The sequence below is a fragment of the Lagopus muta genome, chromosome 3, assembly GCF_023343835.1.
Source record: "Lagopus muta isolate bLagMut1 chromosome 3, bLagMut1 primary, whole genome shotgun sequence".
In the NCBI taxonomy this organism is placed as follows: Eukaryota; Metazoa; Chordata; class Aves; order Galliformes; family Phasianidae; genus Lagopus; species Lagopus muta.
Genome location: NC_064435.1, coordinates 69,639,166 through 69,658,520, shown reverse-complemented (window position 1 = coordinate 69,658,520; position 19,355 = coordinate 69,639,166). Strand labels below are relative to the sequence as shown.

General features: G+C 39.6%; 1 protein-coding gene across 3 annotated transcripts; it reads left to right on the top strand.

Moving 5' to 3' along the window:
• The first annotated feature begins 7,372 nt into the window (after nucleotides 1-7,372).
• LOC125691004 (carboxymethylenebutenolidase homolog) lies at nucleotides 7,373-19,001 on the top strand. 3 transcript variants are annotated; one of them, XM_048939856.1, is made up of 7 exons: nucleotides 7,373-7,488; nucleotides 12,162-12,325; nucleotides 14,754-14,968; nucleotides 15,777-15,884; nucleotides 17,000-17,142; nucleotides 17,527-17,618; nucleotides 18,330-19,001. In XM_048939856.1, exons 3-7 carry the CDS (start codon nucleotides 14,754-14,756, stop codon nucleotides 18,507-18,509), a joined length of 738 nt encoding a protein of 245 aa, XP_048795813.1. In that variant the 5' UTR covers nucleotides 7,373-7,488; nucleotides 12,162-12,325; the 3' UTR covers nucleotides 18,510-19,001. The 3 variants fall into 3 exon arrangements, with proteins under 3 accessions (XP_048795813.1, XP_048795811.1, XP_048795812.1); XM_048939854.1 differs by having other exon boundaries at nucleotides 14,701-14,968; XM_048939855.1 differs by lacking the exon at nucleotides 12,162-12,325 and having other exon boundaries at nucleotides 7,389-7,488; nucleotides 14,701-14,968.
• The last annotated feature ends 354 nt before the right edge of the window (nucleotides 19,002-19,355 follow it).

Genomic DNA, 19,355 nt, shown 5'->3' with positions numbered 1-19,355 from the left:
CTGTAACTCTATGATTCTATAATTCTACGAAACAGCTATGAAACAGCTTCCCAAAGAGTTGTGGGTAAGAAGTATAAGTTGAGCATCAGAACATCAGAGCATATGTCTGCAAACCACAGCCAGCACAGATAAAGCTGTGATTGCGATTCGGGTTATATTTGGATATCTTCAAGCTTAAAGAGGGTAGATTTAGGATATAAGGAAAAAGTCTTTTGCACTAAGTGTGGTGAGGCACTGGAACAGGTTACCCAGAGATGTGGTGGATGTCCTGTACCCAGAGACTTTCAAGGTGAGGCTGGATCGGGCCCTAGGCAACCTGATCTAGCTGGAGGTGTCCCTGTTCATTGCAGGAGAGTTGGACTAGATGGCGTTCAGAGGTCCCTTCCAACTCTAAGGATTCTATGATTCTTTGATTCTATAATTCTATATATGTTGAATGTGATATTGAATGTATATTGAATGTCATATGCACACCTGCCTTATTAAATACAGTCCTTTTCAGCCTTCCAAATCTTCATGCTCATTTTTGGTGCTCTATAGGAGTTAAATTCTAAAATGCAGCAGTATCTTATGATAACTGAGTATACTACAAGCTTCCCTGGTTGCTTTGTACAATATACGAATATAGAGTTGGGACTGGCCTCCAGTTCCAAAGAGCAAGGCTCTACATAACTGTGCAGCCATTAGTTTCATAAGATGTTGCCTTTAGTGGTTTCAGCCATTAGAGCATAACAGAAGTCAGATTTCAGCGGACAGTTTCCATGTGACTAAGATCTCTTTGTAAAGCAGAAAGGAGCTGAGAAACAAAGCAAAACAAAAGAACATGCTTTCAACACACTTTGGTTTGCCTTAGGCAAAGCTGATGCAATCATTTCATCACGATCCTGGAGGTACATACTGTGTTTCTGAGCAGGGAAGTGAGCCAAAGACAGTAAGTGAAAGACAACTGTGGTTTCCCAAGGATCCCATTGCTACCCTGTGGTCTGGGCTTGGCAGAACACATAAAAGTATCTGAGGGTGATCTAGTGATGGCAGAGCCAGCTTTCTTCCTTCTGCATGCCAACACTGTGCAATCCCCTGGTGACTGCACCTTCCTGATTCTGCTGCTGGTCATGCAACACATCTTAGCTGAGGTCACCCTGAGTCAGAGTTTGGCTTTCTTCATGGTGCAGGAACTATGCAGTACTGAGTGGACTCTTACTGTACTTCTCTTTTACCAGTCACTGAATGACGTCCGCAGTGAAACACTCAGTCCATCATTATTTTTTTTAGTCAGTGAGGCTCATGATGTGCTCTGTAGTAAATAATTATTTTCTGTAAATGCTTTTCTTTTTACAGAGTCCATTAATGATGGACTTGTGTGAAATGCTATGATGCAAAATGTATTGTTTTGTGCAAAATGTTAAATTGTAAGCAGGACCTTGTTTTATCAATTCACATGGAAACATTGAAAAAATCACATATAGGTGCTTAGAAATGTTTTCTAAAACATATAGATCTTTCTGTAGAATAATTATCATGGTATTTATATGTGATTTTCTCAGGGAAAAGAAATCAAAATAATATTATGACTTAGTAGAAGTATCTCATTGTATAAAAGGCCAAAAATTCATAGAGTTTGAAGATTTTATTTAATTTTGATTTTGTCTGTGTATGTTTGTACATGCAGAGCCACCTATCTAGTCTTTGCAGGAAAAAATGCTTGGAAGACTTCTGATGATTGGTCCAAGAACAACTGTCTCAACAGTGGCTCAATGAAGACTTATATCATATGATGTTGATATCATAGACTACTAATTGCTTCCTCTGCCTCAAAAACCACGGTTTAAAATGGCCAGTGACACAAGAAGTGAGAAAGCGTGATTGTAACTGTGTAACTGGTACTCTAAGATGTTGTGTGGAAAGAAGATAAGGGTAGTTGATTCCAGCTCTGAACAGTGTCCCTGGACCCAGGCAGCTGACATCTGGGTCATCTGTTCTCAGCATCTCTTATCTCACTTTGCTCCTGCACAGGGGCAGGGCAGGCCCCTCAGAACTGACTTGGGCAGGTCTGAAGTCAAGCTGGGAATGTGAATCTGGAAGCAGGAGCAGATTCAGAGATGTTAACCATTACAGGGACCAACCAAGAAGCTCCATAGTGATGTGGCAGGGCTGAGACTAAACTCGGAGGACAGTCTGTGGGTTCATTACCCAGAGGCAGCCATGGCCGGCACAGGGATGGCTGCAGCACAGAAAGAGCTGTAGCTCAGGCAAGGCCAAGTGGCAGAGTCTCAGCTGAAAAGAAGATCCCATGGCAGACAGGGTCTGAGGTCACTGCATAGTGCTGCCCAGGAGCCTTCCCCTTGGTCACTGAGGGAGTGGAGCAGCCCACAGCTGTGATTCCTCCAGGTCAGCCCTCAGCACTTGCCAGGAAGCCCCTCAGGGGAGAAAGGATATGTGTTCAGGTGCCTGACTGAAGATATGGCATGCAGTCTTCTATTCACTGTGAGGAGCTTTTAAGACTGCATTTGCTGTAATTCCAGTCCATGGTGCATTGATTGACTTGAACAAAATGTTAATTTCAGACAGTATGTCCGAAGAGTCCTCTGCTAGTGCCTTAGAGTCAAACTTTTGGCCAAAAGAAAGGTACAAGGCTGTGCACACATGCAGATTTTTTGTCCTTGCAGTTAGTGAGATCGACTGTATTTTCATTAGCTCCTAAAAATGTTATCTTGGTACCGCTGCTGAAGAAACACTGTTAATTCCAGTTCAGTCCAGCTGGAACATTAAAATAATAGGCAAGTACAAACTGCTGCTCTTCACTGAAAAGCTTTTGACACTGTTTATATATCAGGTATGGTCTGTTGAACCCTGGCTGCTATAGGATGCTGAGCTCCTTTCCCAAGCAAAGGTGTTTTTGTCTCTGCAACTTGAACAAGAGTCTTTAAATCTTTAAACCCTGGTGTAGATGTTGTGCCCCACAGTCATGTGGCTGTTCCTATGGTAGATGACTGTCATGTCTTCAGTGAACAAGTTTGCATTGAGACCATTGCAAAATAGAAGCTAGTGCATAACACTTGAAGTAGTCAGTGAGGAACACAGCATAAGCAGTTGACTGTACCTGCCATGGCTCCTATTAGCTTGGGATTTAACCTGCTCTTTGATTTTGACTTGTTAGTGTTAGCATGTGAAGTGTCCTGTTACAATCTCCTGAAGAGATCAAACCTATTCCTCTCACACGTTCAACACTGTCCAAACATTTCGTAGAATCACAGAATTGCAGGGTTTGGAAGGGACCTCAGAAGAATAATGAGTCTTCTAAGATACCCTACAACAGGTCACACAGGCAGGTGTTCAGACGGGTCTTAAATATCTCCACAGAAGGGCATTCCGCAACCAATCTGGGCAACCTATTCCAGTGCTCCGTCACCCTTACTGTGAAGAAGTTCTTTCGTATGTTATTACAGAACATCCTATGTACAGGTTTTAGGCCATCATTCCTTGTCCTATCACTGCACATCCCCAAGAAGAGCCTGGCCTCATCCATTTGCCTCTCACCTCCCTTTAGATATTTATAAATATTTATGAGATTCCTTCTCTGTCTTCTTTTCCCTAGGCTGAACAGACCCAGGTTACTCAGCCTTTCCTCATACAGGAGATGCTGCAGGCCCTTAATCATCTTTGCAGTCCTCTGCTGTACTCTTTCTAGGAGATCCCTATCTCTTTTGAACTGCGAAGCCCAGGACTGGACACAGCAATCTAAATGTGGCCCCCTGAGGGCAGAGAAGAGGGGGAGGATCACCTCCCTCAACCTGCTGGCCATGCTCTTCATAATACACCCCCATGGATCCCACTGGCTTTCTTGGGCACACTGCTGGCTCATGATCAGCCTGTTGTCCACCAGGACCCCCAGGTCCTTCTCTGCAGAGCTCATCTCCAGCAGGTTATCCTCTAAGCTGTACTAATGCATGCAATTATTCCTCCCCAAATGCAAGATTCTACACTTGCTCTTGTTAAACCACATCGGGCTCCTTCCTGTCCAACTCTCCAGTCTGTCCATGTCTTGTTGAATGTCAGTGCAGGCTTCCAGTGTGTCAGCCGCTTCTCCCATCTTTGTATTGTCAGCAAACTTGTTGAGGGACTCCGTCTCTTCATCCAGGTCATTGATGAAGATGTTGAACAGGACCAGACCCAGCACCAACCTCTGTAGAACTCCACTTATTACAGACCTGTGGGACAAAGACATTCTGAACAAAAGGCCTTCCAAATGAGTAAACAAGCTTGGTAGCTATTTGCGCCAGTTGTAAATACACACAAGGCGCCTGGCTGGTACATGTGACCAAGTGGTTGTTATGGGGTATAAAAAGCACCTAAAGTATACAAAAGCACCTACAATAAATGTCTTCATTCTGCACCAGCAATAGAGTTTGTGGGTCGCCTGCCACTCAGGCCTCCAATCAGACTCTGCACCACTGATGACAATTGACTGAGCTCTGCCAGTCAGACAGTTCTCAGTCCACCTCATGTCAACTTATTTATCCTACACTTTCTAAGTTTCATAACAAGGATGCTGTGGGAGACAGTGTCAAATGCCTTGCTGAAATCAAGGTACACAACATCCATTGCTCTTCTCCCATCTACTTATTCAGTGATGGAAGGCTACCAGGTTGCTCAAGCATGATTTCCCCTTGGTGAATCCATGTTGACTACTCCTGATAACTGTTTTCTTTTCCAGTTGCTTGGAGAGGGTATCCAGGACAAGTCATTCCACTACCTTTCCAGGCATGGAGATGAGGCTGACTGGCCTTTAGTTTCCCAGATCCTCCTTGCCCTTTTTGAAGACTTGAGTGACATTGGCTGTCAAAGACCTTCTGTCTCTAGCACAGATATTCTGCTGCCTTAATAACACAGAAGGGCAAGACATTGCCAAGACAACACTGTGAAGGGGCCAAACTAATTAGATACCAAGCTGATTGACTTACTGGGAGACCAGATCTCTTTCTTAATCTGTTAGAAGTAGCTATATTGAAAGTTGCTAGGTTTAGGTATGTGGTAAGAAGGTTATGGGAGACATAGCTGAATCAAATCCAGAGAGCTCCTGTCTCAAAGGAGTCAGTTGTTGTGGAAACTTTTTAGTTTGGAATCTGTACCCACTCTGCTGCAATGGGAAGGAAAGGTTGGACTTTGCCTGGCATTTCTTACTGGCAGCTCACATGTTTCAAATGTCAGCTCCAGTGAACAAAATTTTTTGGCATTTAATTTGTATGTATGTGTTGGCAGATAAGTTGATATTTGCAAGGCTAATGTATCGTGATCGTAAACAGATTGCATGCCCAGGGGAAAGGGGCTGAAAATAGTCTCGAGGTGATATAAAATGCTACTCTGATACCCCTCTCCCACCAGTACTTTCTCTTTACTCTGCCTGCATGTTGAAACCTACTTCTGGAGTAAATGCGTTCTGAGTACAGTGCCTGGGTAAGGTGTATTTCAAATGACAGTGTGAATTCTCAAAGCATCTTCCAAAAGCATCTTATATGTTGACTTTCCTGCAGAAAAATATCTCTGATGCTAACTTACAGTTATTGTCAACATTTTGACTTTCTAGTAAGTTATGCTCACTGGAGAGGCATTTATTTCTTTTTCTGTCTGGATGAATAAAACAAAAATTCATTCAGCTCTTCAGAGAATTTCAATTTTTTACCTCTTAGGAAAGTATTCAATCAGTCATCCATTCCATCTATTCCTTTTGGTGCATGTTATCCATGCTGTGTTTTTATTTAATTCCATTCTTTTTTTTTTCTTTTTTTTTTTCTCTCTATTGGATGATTTCAAGTTAACAACCCATAATATTTACCTGAAGTAATGATTTATTTAAAGTGTATGAAAGAAAATATGGTAGGAACATGATCTGGGGACGCTTATACATCTTTATCTTCTCATATTTTCCAGTACTGGTTTTACTATGGGTGATTAATTTGGCTTTGCTTATGTTCCAGAGCAGCTGATGCTGTCCTGAAGTACCTAAGGGAACAGTGTGGTGCAAAGAAATTAGAAGTTGGTTGTTTCTGATGGGGTGATGATGATGACATACCCCAAACTGAAGGCTGATGTAAATACAAGGATGCAATACAAGCAGGCACACGTACACATGTGTTGTGTAGCTTATGTACTTGATCCATCAGTATTTCTTCTAATTATATTCTCGGTTGATGATGAGAGATATTTCCAGTAAAGTAGGAAAGCTCTTATGCAAAGAAGATGGTGATAAGGAAATTTTCCTAGATTCAGAATGAATCATAGGAGCCGTGTCTTTATTTCAGGTTTGGACAGACAGACATGCGATTGGGTCATCTTCCCAACTCTGCTCCATTTTCCTGTTTCCTAACGTTTGGCAACTGCATACTGCAGAGCTAGGATGTCACCCTCATGCAGACAGCATTATTTTTGATCCAGTTACTCTGTACAGCTGAACTGTGGTTGTTTAACATCAGCTTTCCTTTTACGCTCTTCCCAAGAAGCTGAGATATTTAAGCTGTTCTTTGCTACTGTACTCAGAATGTAAATTTTTGAACTGCTTGATGGGGACTTTCCCCATCAATTCAAAAGAACCCAGCATTCAGATTTCAGTCAGTAGCTTAAGAAACTGACTTAGATAAAATGTTAAGCCTGGGCGGTGTCCTACTAGAAGCCATATTTACAGTAGCTTGACAAAAAGCTGACATTTATGGCTAGATACTGCATGAGATATGCAAACTTTTCATTGCATAAACAGGGTGCTGCACTTGAATTTGAATTTCACTTTAAAAGTCAATTGAAGATTTTAAAAAATATTTTCTAAGAATAATCAAGGATTCTGACGGTGATCCATTCTGCTGAACCCTATATTTTTCATTTTTGATGAAAAAGATGACTTCATTCCCCTCCATCAAGTATGCTGACAACTTCTGTCTTCTTTCATTTGCATGTTTAAATTTCCCTCCTGAATTATAAGTTGATGCTCAGCTTCGTAGTAATATTTGAAAATATATTAAAAAAAGAAGAGCAGAAACATGGAACCAAACATAAAAGGATTAATGTAACCTAAGATAAGAATGTTTCTTTTCTTATGTCTTTTTATTTTGCCAGAGTATTGCCAGTAACTCAGTACCGAAGTTGTATGAAAATCCTGTTGCTGTGCACTCAGGGAACAATTCTGCTCTGGATGATCTTTTTTTCTATTGGCCTTGACATGGTTCTTTTTTCAGACTTCACAATGAAGAAAATGTGTAGAAGCGATGTATAGGAACTGTTGAATCATGGCCCAAACCTCCGATTGATCGCTTGAGGCAAACTCTGGGTCAGCCCTGGGAGCACAGGTGAAGGCAATAAAGCTGTGTGACCAGAAGGGGTGGAGCTTGGCTGCATCTCTCCTAGACCCTATTTAAGGGCTGACTGCATCTGAGGAAGGGTCTCTTTCTGCAGTTTGCTCTCTTTGGAGTTTTTTGGTTTTTTTGCAATCCTTGGACACAGGTGAGCATTTTCAATTATTCCTTTCTGCTGTGGTAATCTTTCTAGTTGTACTGTATCAATCTGTAGGTACCAGCCCAACCACGCTGCTCTGTAGATTTGTTGATTGTACTAGTGGGAAGTTAGTGGAGGGGATAAAGTTAAGAAAGAGATGAGAACAGTCTTGTTTTTTCATTGCAGCTAACCCTGTTCTTGTCATGATACTTACAGAATGAAAAACTGTGGGCTTTTTTTTTCTTTGATTCTTTGCCTCATTCAGCTTTCACAGATCTGTTCACATTGCAAACTTTTTTCTTTTGTCAAACAGTTTGTGTGCTTAATAGTGATGGACTTACAGATGAAAGAAGTTATCCTGAGAGTTGTGTTATGAAATATAACACAGAAGAAAGAATTAGGGTTGCTGAGGAAACTTTTGGTCTGGGATTTATGAGCACTTAATCATTCCATTTGCCAAGATTACCAGCAGCTATTTTCTGTTAAGTCTTAATGATTGTCCATGTAATGATGAATAGTAAGCCTTACTTATAGATGTCTCGACATGTCCTGTGAGCTATGATCATTATGTGGAATGAATTTCTTGAGAGTTATACTTGTTTGCGTGCACATTTATCTGCAAGTTCATAAAAGGACTTCTATGGGTGATATAAGAAATCCAAGTTTATAATTGGAGAGCTGGTCTACAGGAATTGTAACTTGAAGTACCCACTCTTGCTTGCACAGTCTGAAGTAGAGAAAGAATTTTCATGTAAACTGACTTATGTTCATAGTTGATTAGCTATGTTCCAAAATAAATATTCAGAAATCTCAGTGAGGTCAAACTGTACGTGGTTTTTACAGCACTACTTAAATTAGAGGTGATGCAAAAATGGGTAAAACAGAGGCAGACAATTTTCAGTGGTATTCAGTGAAAGGAGAAAAGGTAACTGGGCCAAAAAAGAAAACAGGAAATTCCAAGTACTCATGAGGAGAAGCTTTTTTTTTTTTTATTATTATTAGAGAAGTGGTGAGACTTTGATTCTTAAAGATACTCCACCTGAACAAGGCCTTGAGCAGCCTGCTGCAATTGACTCTTAGGGGTTAGGCTAGATGGTCCCCAGAATCCCCCAGTAATTCTATGGCTGTATGAAACTTGGAAGTGACACAATCCTTATCTTCAACACTTATTCCTAAAACTTTAAAAAAAGAAAAACAAAGACATCTTGCTATCACTTACATATTCTAAATAGTACATAAAATTTTTTCTTTGAATTTTTTGGGCACATGCACTTATAGAATGTGCGTTATAAGCCAGTTTGCATTCACTGTTGTCCATGCGAGGCTTTTAATTCAGTTTTAGTGTATTTAGCATAGTGACATGTTTCATATGTACTTTTCTTGTAGCCATATCTTTGCAGGTTGTTGTATCTGCCTTTATACTGTAGCAGATTTTCTTGACTATCAGTGAAAGTGGTTTTTTTTTTTAATGTAACTTTACTTTTTGTTATGCCTATAGGGAATCTGGTTATTAGTTTCAGGCTTGAATGATGAGTAAGCTATGGCCTGGCGGCATGGAATATAGCTATTTTAATGTAACCATGACTATGCCCTATATTACAGGTCTCTCTGCTGGAGCGGGAGCTAAAGCAAAACTGTAGAGTTGATTATCTGGTTAAAATTTGTCCTGGTAAAACTTATGGTTTTGTTCATTACAGAAAAGAAGATATCAATACTAATAGAACTTACATTGAGGAAGACAGAAAGGGTATGGTTAACTGACTAAATATATTTAATAGAATACCAAGTGACTAATTTATAACCTAATCATATAATAGTGTGTGGAGACTTTCAATAGCGCATCTTAGGGAACTAGAAATTGTTATTTAGAAAATAGAAATTACAGAAAAAAGCAAACATGCTTTAGCCTTTTTTTTCCCAGTACATTGTAACTCCCATTGTGTTATATTCATTTTGAAGTGGTTTTAGATGTCACCTAGCAGTGCTGTATCTTAATATGCTTTAAAATATTCTCCAGTACTTTGTTGTTCAGCTTAGTAATTAAAACAAGTTATGGCAGTGGTAATCTGTTTTTATGTTATGGCCATTGTTCATTTAAGTGCCATGTAAACCATAGGCCCAAAATTTAGAGACACCAATTGATTCTTTGGTGGAGATTGTGTTGAGTCTCAAGGCTTCTTTGACCAGTATGTCAGTGTCAGGTATGTATTTAACAAGTTTAGGAATTAAAAAGTATAATACAAATTCCAAACATCACACTGTTGTGTCTTACAAACCCTCACTGCTGCTTAAAGAAGGAATGCTCAGTGTTTTTTGCATAATGCATCTTGTTACGTAACTTTCCCTTAATAGAACAAAAATCCTTGCATTGCAGCAGCTCAAGATTGCATCTCCCTCAGCCTCCAGCAGTGCCTGCTCAGGGAATTCTCTCTCTTGCTCCATGTCCTAACAAGCAGCAATGTAGGGATTTTCTGAGCTGAATCTTGCCACTGGGCTGTTGTGTTGAACAAACCACTGGTGACTTACTCTCTGTGAATTTGCCAGTCCTGTTTTAAATCTGCTTACAATGTTGACCTCTAGCGCATCCCACAATGGGGACTTCCACAGTTTAATTATGCCCTATGGGGTGAACGTGTGTGTTCATTAGTTTGCAGTCAGCTGCCTAGGATCTTCACCGGATGTTGTCTCTTCACCTTCTCAGTGCTATTAATGTAAACTGTTGTGTGATTTAAGGGGAAGAGAATATAATTTAAAAAAGCTTTAACTTTTGTCGTGGTAATCTCTCACATTAAACATATAATCAGAGAAATATACATTGTAGTGTTTCACTTAAAAATGATATCAACAATATTAATTGACCATCTCTCAATGGGTTTTTAATTTCTTTTGCTTGCTTCAATGAACACTTTCCCCCTTTACTTGCTTCTGGTGGCTGTCCATCTTTCCCAAAGGGAAGACTGTAGAGTTGGCTTTGAGTCTTCAAGGAGAGCACTAATTTTGGCGTGCAATTGCTTTAGTGTTGCTTTTGATAAGATACTATCTGTATGTAATACATTGACAACACATCTTTCTTCCAGGACAAGATTGTAGAGTGGCAGTTCGTTGTGTCTTAATTACCACAGTATGAAAACTGGCCAACACCAAATTCAGTCAACTTCTATTCACATTAAAAGATTATCTATTGTGTGAGAGGATTTCAGAGAATTGCAGCGATTCATAAATATTGACTTGTGAAGTAAAACTAATACTGTGACTAAGCTGTGGGGGGGGGGGGGGGGGGGGAACCTTGAGACACAGTGTTAGCTCGAATTTGAGAGAATAAATGCAAGTTACTACAAGTACAGCCAAATCTTCATGATAAAACTGCAGATCACTGGAATTCTAAGATCCAGAATTAATGTGTACATGGAGAGATCATGAGCTGTAAATAAATAATAAAAAAAAAACTAGAATGCATTGTCCAGCAAGGAACTCAGAACCAGCAGGAAATCAAAATAAAACCCATTAAAATTCTAAGGTTTGGTGTTAATATTAAGGCAATGGAGAATAGTTTTATGTATAGAGTTTCCATAGGCACAGTGTTGCAGTTCATGGGCTAAAAAACTCCGATAGAGAGGAGGATCTGTACAACACTGCTCCTAGGGATGATTTCAACTGCTTATTTACTTCACATTTATTTTATTAATGTTTTTTGAAGAAGCTGGGGAGAACTCAACACTGTGTGCTGCGTAACAATATGTGGGGACACCCCCCCCCTCAAAGAAGACTTCCCAAATAATTGTTTTTTGAATATTATGACTTCATAGTAGATTTCTTTGTTCTGGTTTTTTTTTTTTCCCTTCATTTTAAGAACTGTAAACAAATAATAGTGATAAAATTATTTAGAATGTGGGAAAACAGTTTACGCATGAGGACCAAATGGTAAGCCGGGTCACTTTTCCAAGACAGAAGTGAACTTAGTGATATATTTTTCAGATGTGCTTCTGAGAAAACAGTTTTGATCATGAATATTCTAAAAGCTCTTTAGAGAATAAACCAAATTATCCATAAAAAGATGAGAAAATTTCAGCTTCTTACAAAGGTATACAAGGCTGAGAAAGGGAGTCATTTTATCTCAAAAGAAAAATAAATATTATAACACATCCAATGATATGATAAGAATGCATCAGCATTTTAAGCCTTTATTATAATATGTAGAACAATGTACAAAAGTGTAACCCTTTTACGTTTTACTTGTTCTCACCTTATGCTGTACTCTGTCTTGTACAGAGCTTTGAAATGATTTCTGTGTCACTGCCTCACCCTGCTGATGATTTAGCATTTCTCTATCACCAATGAATAAACAGTTTGAGGGACCTCACCCTGCTGATGACTTAGCATTCCTCTATCATCAATGAATATATAATCTGAGGGAATAAAAGTGTCAGCATAATACTTGTGAGTGATATTAGCTATCTTTGAAAACAAAGGAACACCCTTAAAGAAAAAAAATGCTCTAAATGGATTGCTCAGTTAAGCAGGCACATTTCTTAAGTGTTCTTAATGCTGTTTTGTACAAGCTACAAGGAACATTTCATATTCAGACATAGCATAACTTGCCCCAGTAGCACCTCCTGCCTGTCCTTAAGTAAAATGAAAAGCCTTTAAAAAAGTGAACTTTTGACTGTTGGTGCTATGTGCAGATAAGGGCAGTGACTGACGTAACTCCTGTGTGAAGAAACCTGATCCTGGTTCTCACTCCCTCCACTCTGAGTTAGCACTTTCGCCACACTGCTGTCCAGTGCCTGCTGTCCCTGCTGCGCGCTGCAGTTTGGCTCTGCCACCTCGTACCTCGGTTGTGCTACAGGTAGGCATGGCTAGTTGTTGTTTTCTTTAATTTTCACTGTTTTTCCTTGTGAGAATCATAAAGCAAGTGCATGCTGAGGGAAGACTTAACGTGTCTGGGGAAGCTGCACGTTATCCATGTGCCTTTGTACAGAGTTCATGCTCACTGAAAAGCCACCAGGGTGCTGCTTCTTCCCTAACTGTTCCAGACAGTGGTTCAGAAGGGCTTTGCTTTCCTTTTCAAGGTGATGACGACTGTTCAGAATCAGGACAGCCTCTTGAAAGCAGAAGAAAGCTGTGCAGCACTGCCTTTATATTTTTCTAGTTGTAGGTTCAGGTTGCTGGCAGCTGAAGTTGCTGTTTGGTCTTGAAGTGCTCAAGTGCTTGGAAGTAGAGATGGGGGAATGAGAGCACAGTGATGGCGGTGGGCTCACAGCTCCTCCCAAACTGCCTCTGTTCAATATAAAGCAGGGGGATTTCTTTTTAAGAAAAGTTTCAATAGCATCCTAGAAATGCAAGAAGATAATATTTGTATATAGCACCTATTGGAGCAAGTGTAGAAACATAATCCAAATGGATCCGTGTTACAAAGCTTGCAGGCCTATGTGGCTGATGCACCATAGGAGCCTCCACGGCACTGCACAGCCTTGAGCTAGGAGCTCTTCTACCCACATCTGAACCCTTAAATATTTAGTATTTTACATTTAATATTCTACATTAAATCTATCAGACAACTTCATTAAAAATGTACGTGATTAAAGCCTTTCAGGATACACGTAACTGTAGGGCATAGCACTTGCATTTTTTTTGAAGTTCCAAAATGTGCTTCTTTACTATTCAATTGATCTGGTTTTGCTTTCTGATTTCAGTTTAATAAAATGGAAACAGTTTGTGGAAGGGAAAATACTTATCCACTTCTTCTATTATGTTTATACTGTACTTTGGTTTATAAACCTGTCTATTAATTCTTTTTTTTTTTTTTTTCCAGGCAAACTTACTTTAAATTAGGTTTCATATATACATATGAGAATACAGCATGGGGGGGGGGGGAAACAACAGCAGAAACCTCTAGGGGGGTGTGGCTTAGACTTGCACGCATGTTTGCTGAGGGCTAATGCACCTTGCAAATAGGATACAGCTAGTGAGATCTCGTGAGATGTGCTAACTCATCTGAGATAGTTGGATTTCTGAATATTCTGGACCACTGTGCAGATCTGGCTGTAAAGCTGGTTGGCTGTTGGCAGCCATCCCATCCATGCCACTACGATTGAAGTCACTCTAGTTCAGGGAGAGGTCTGTAACCTGCTTTTTCCCATTTCTCTCTGTGAGTGTATTTGCCACAGTCAGGATGAACCATTCTTGTTTGTATAACAAGCAGTTTTTTTTTCTTACACAGTGCTCACAGGCTTTGCAGTTTGTATGGGAAGAGTTCAGGCAAAGCTTAATCTACATTCTCTCAAAAATCTTGAACAATTTTGAGATGATCTTCACATATTAAGGCAACTTATGTGAGTCATTTTGTAGCAATCTGGAGTCAGTTCACCCAGATGGTTGGGCTAAGATCAGTGTCATAAAATCATTAACTTGTGGTGAAAAGAAGCTGCACAAACACTGTTAATTCCTGTTGGTGTTTTTTGACCTTTGTGAATTACTTGTTTGTTTTGGTTTAAGCAATAGCTAGTAAAAATTAAATGGTAAATATTTAACCATACCCTTATTGTTCCTTTGTTTGTAAAATATTTGACTCAATTTCATGAATTTTTCCTTACATTCAGGTTTTTTTCCTATCTTGGAGTTAAAACTAATTCCTTTTAATATTGACTAAATATGTTTATGCACTCTGGTTACCACTGAGTAAATTTTTATTTGCAAACCCCTTAAGTCTCCTTCTTCAAAATCTGCAACATCTGAGGCTAAAGCTGGTTTACAGAGAGGATTTCTTGACACTGAAAAGGTCTGCCATAGAAAATGACTTTTCTAGAGGAAAATACTGCATTTAATATAAATCTGATTGTTTTTAATATGCTAGTTGTTTTCATTCCTTTTACTTTTTTTAATCCTAAGCCCTGTATTAAGCCTTTACAGTCTATGATAGAGTGTTACACATTCATATGATGAAGGGTAAAAGATTTGGCTTTATCCCTATTTTAATTATTTGTGATGGTTGCCCTTTATTACTGTAGGGTGCACAAGTTTAAGCTATGTACCAGATCCCTGTGGAAGAACTGATAACATAAGCAGCTCTAATGATGATATTATTATTATGAAAAATAACCCAATTTGCTGATTGACCCATGTATTATTTTTGATCTGACAGCAGTGGGTTTGTTCACAATATCAGTGAAGGGATTAAAAAGTTCACCAGTCTGTGACACCGCTGTATTTGGTCTTTTTCAGCGTGCTGTGATATTCACCCCTGAGTGTTCTGTTTTTCCTGGGTGGCATTCCAGATGGCGAACGAGTTAAGGCCCTGTCCATGTGACATTGGAGACAGATTTGATTATGGCGGCCGTGGGCAGGAAGTACAAGTGGAGCACATCAAGGCCTATGTCTCCAAACCCTCCACAAGCACAGACAAAGCTGTGATTGTGATTCATGACATATTTGGATGGGAGCTCCCAAACACGAGATACATAGCTGATATGCTAACAGCCAACGGATACGTGTAAGAAATCCTACACTTTGCAAAGTGTCTTATTAATGAGAAAGTCAGGTTGCGTTTCCATTTCCTTTTCTTTATAAGCCATACAGATATAAACAATTTCATAGGTTTCAATTAATGAATCTCCTGTTTGCTAAAGCACTGTAAGAACATTGTTGAGCAGTCCTACCATATCAAGGCAGTATGCAAGTACTGAAAAGAAGGGGGGGGAGGAGGGGAGGGGTAAAAAGAACCAAGAAAAGCCTTATTTTGAATCTTTGACTGGGTGACTGAAATGCTTCTGTGAGCCTGACACAGCCTGCTTCATAGCATGCTTGCCTGTTTGCTGTTTTGGCAAAAAATTTCAGGGAAGCTGAAAGTAACACTATGGAAACAAAGTGTACAAGCTTGTACCAGACAAAGAAACAAGGTCTCAGATATGTGAAAGCATCCTGGATATCCTCTTATCTGTATTATTGCATTATGATTCCTTCTAGCCCTAATGAATGAACCCTGTAAATTGTAGGCGCTCGCTCTTCTTTTTTTTCTTCTATTTTGATAGGAGGGCATTAAGGGTTTCCAATTTCAATTAAAAATGTGTCAAATTAGTTAATGGATTTTAGCAGGGCAAAATTATTATTTAGCAGGGCAAGTCAGGCTGTCTGTGCTTCTTAGACAGAAAAACAATGGAGGTTGCTTGTGTAATGTTTTGATGGAGATTAAATTCTACGTGTATTCAAGAAACCAAACTTGCTGTAGCACACACAGACTTCCTTTTAATCGCTTTTTAGTGTTATGTCATGGGCATAAAATGTTTTTATTTTTCCTACAGAGCCATCCTGCCAGACTTTTTTGTGGGACAAGAACCGTGGAAACCTTCGAATGACTGGGCTACCTTCTATGAATGGGTGAAATCACGAGATGCCGGCAAAATAGACAAGTACAACAGTTGTTCATTGTTCCACATGTGGATGTGCTTATTTCATAGGAATTTTTGCCTCAGTGAAGATGCAGGATTAGGTCTTAAATTATTATTGTGTCAAATACAGCTGGATGTCCAGAAACAAAAATTTCATGCAGTTCAAGTGTTGAATTTACGGTTATCTGAGGGGTGCTTTTTGGAGAGCAAGAGTAAAAGTGACCATTATTTCATTGTACTGAGAGTAAAAGGAAGATTAATGACTCAAAAGAATAACCCAAAGCTGGGGGGCTTGTTCCACTTCCGTTTGGTTGCAGTTCCTACAGGCAAGCACAACTTCCATGGGCTTCAGGCAAGGTGTAGTCACCTAACAAAATTGAATTCATTAGTCCTGCTTCCTGTCAGACTTGGTGTACTGATGGACAGTTGGCTGAATATGAACCAGAAGTGTGCCCAGGTGCCCAAGAAGGCTAACGGCATCCTGGCTTGTATCAGGAATGATGTGGTGAGCAGGACTAGAGAAGGAATCCTGCCACTATACTCAGCACTGGTGAGGCTTCACCTCAAGTACTGTGTTCAGTTTTGGGCACCTCCGTGCTGAAAGGGTATTGAGCATACTACTTTGCCATTCTCTAGTCATATTTCTTAAACTTTCATCTGATATCTCTTAACTGTGTTATATTTTATGTTATGCTATAGGACAAATATTGCTGCTTGTGAAATTAATTGGCATACTATATGTAAAATCCCCTCAGGTTCTACTTACAGTGATCTGGGAAGAGTGAATTTGCGTGTTTTCTCCTTTGGGTATTTTCTCCTTGGGTTTCTCACCTACAGTTTGTCCTATAATTCAGAAATGAGTAATTGTACCGTTGTGGGACCTCAGCCAGCACAAGAACTCATGCATTTGCTCCTAGGCAGTACAACAAACAGAATAGGAGGGAAATATCTGAGGAAGCACGTGGGCAGTTTATTAAGTGAAGGAAAGGAGAAAAAGTACAAGCAAGAGAAAGGCAGTCACTAGCCCCTCCCATGGGCAGTGGATGCCCAGCTGCCTCTGGGCAGTAGCAGTGGCCATCAGGGAAGCCAGGGGAGCAGAGCTCAAGCCTTAATTCTCTTTCTTTTATGTTTCTTAGAGAAGTTGATGTTGTCATGAAGTATCTAAAGGAACACTGTGGTGCAAAGAACATTGGTGTAATTGGGTTCTGCTGGGGTGGAGCAGCAGTACAACACCTGATGCTGAAAAATCCTCATCTAAAGACAGGAGTGTCTCTTTATGGTAAGTGTCAGATGGCTGTTGTGTTGTGGGAAGGCACAACCAGAGCAGGAAGCTGTCCTGTAGGAGCGCTCCTGCGACAAAACTCAGTGTGACATCTTACTAAAGAAGGTGATGTGATTACAAAATACCATTACTTTGACTACTTTAATTGAGTAATGATCTTCCCTGAACTTCTCAAACAGGAATGGTCTTTCCATCTTTAACAGCAACCCAAAACATGGGAACTTCTCAAAATAAAAGGGGCTTTCAAGCAAAGCGTGTTTAATTCCTTTATAATCTGATCAGCTGTAACTTACTGTAATGTCTTTTATCTTGACTGGATAGCTTTAGCAGTGGTTTAAACTCTTTAACTAGCATTAGTCACTTCATATGCCTTTCCCATAGGAGTGATCAGATTCTTTGATGACAAAAGCAGTTTGCTTCACCCAACCTTCTTCATTTTTGCTGAAAAAGATGAAGTCGTCCCTCTGGAGCAAGTGAGTTTCCCATTGAAGATATTTGTCTCCATGCTTTTTGTTCTTGTTTTGTAAATTGGCATTTACTTAAGAGAAACCAGAAGATTAATTTAGAATCATAGAATTGCTGAGGTTGGAAAAGACTTGAAGATCATAAAGTCCAACCACAACCTAATCATACTACCCTAACTCCAACAACCTTTTGTCAAATCATGTCCCTGAGCATCACGTCCAAATGGAAAGCTTCTGCTTTCTGGTACACTTGTCAAAAGTCTTCCTGGGGAGCAAGGGTGGAGAATGTCTGGAGAAAAAAGGTGATCTAGAAAGGGGAGCAAACAGGAGGGTGTGTTTTCTTTGAGTGGTGTTTTCCTGGCAAAAATCCCAGTAACTTTGATCTGTCAGTTTTGCATCTGTTCTTCTTCTCCCTCCATTTCAAATGGATTCAAAAATATTGCCAGGTTTTATTTCTTGGAGCCTATCGGAAGTTACTTGTAGCAATGACTTCATGTTATCCTTCTTGTGACAATGAGCTGTAAGTGCTTCTGTCTTTAGAGGTATTACTAGAGTAACTTATACACCTTATGCAGTGTTGTACAGTTGCATGCTTTTATTGTTCTGGAGGAAAAAAAAAGGTAGAACTTAAAAACATAGAGGAGGGGGAAAAAAAAAAGACTGTAAATACCTAACATGCTAACTCAATGTTCAACCAAGATGGTGCGTTCTCTGTTACAGGTTACTGTGCTGGAACAGAAGCTTAAACAAAACACTAAGGTTGATTATGAAGTTAAAATTTACCCTGGACAGACTCATGGTTTTGTGCACCGCAAAAAAGAAAACATCAATCCTCAGGATAAACCTTATATTGAGGAAGGAAGAAGGGATATGATCAACTGGCTGAATAAATACATGTAGAAGGAATCAAGCGCCCATAAAACAAAACACTGGCTTATGAAATTAGAAAATAAAGATTATATTGATTAAAATGCTCTTAAAATCATCAGAATACTTTCAAATACCTTTTACAACAGCGTTACGTGTATGTACTTATTTTCTAAGTGGATATACACATTTTTTTTACAAATGCTGGAAGTTGTAACTGTAAAAATTTTTTAAATTCAACTTCATGTGCCTTAGAATTATTCTAATATGATGTGAGGTGTTTTCTAGAATCTGAAGGATTCCCTTTCTTATATTCCTATCAGTGTAATAAAAAAATTATTGAAACCCTGTGTCCACTCAGATAATGCTCTCATTCAAGCTGTGTTTAAAGTTGTTGGGCTGTGAGACATGTGCCATCAGAGAGGGAAGGCTCCTACAAAGATGATCTATTTGAGTTTAAATAGCCACATTATCCACAGATACTTTTTTTTTATACCTTTGAAAATGGGGATGCATTTTTTTTGTTTTTTTTTTTTCATCCGCACTCAGTGAACCAATATCAGGGTAGGAGTCTATTTATAGGGCAGAGTAGGGACTTTTGCTGGAAAAGGCTGGGACATTTTGTTGGAAAAAATGTTATGTTCAGAACTCATGAAAATTAAGCCTGAGAAAGCTCTACAAAGAGAGAAAGGGAACAGAATGATGGGAGGAAATATCTACAGAATGAAAAGGGGTTACAGAAGGTTGGGAAATATGGCTGAAGCATGAGAGAAATGTGAGGAGATGAGAGGAATATGCAGCTCAAGCAAAGAAGGAACTGAAAAGCGTGTAGATGGTAGGGTACAAAGAGACTTTGAAAGGATGGGAAACAGAAGAGAA

Excerpts from the sequence above, each read along its gene's own strand:
- LOC125691004 (XM_048939856.1), top strand. The coding sequence starts at position 14,754 with ATGGCGAACGAGTTAAGGCCCTGTCCATGTGACATTGGAGACAGATTT. Across the intron at positions 14,969-15,776 it reads CTAACAGCCAACGGATACGT|AGCCATCCTGCCAGACTTTT; the intron begins GTAAGAAATCCT and ends TTTTTCCTACAG. Across the intron at positions 17,143-17,526 it reads GACAGGAGTGTCTCTTTATG|GAGTGATCAGATTCTTTGAT; the intron begins GTAAGTGTCAGA and ends CCTTTCCCATAG.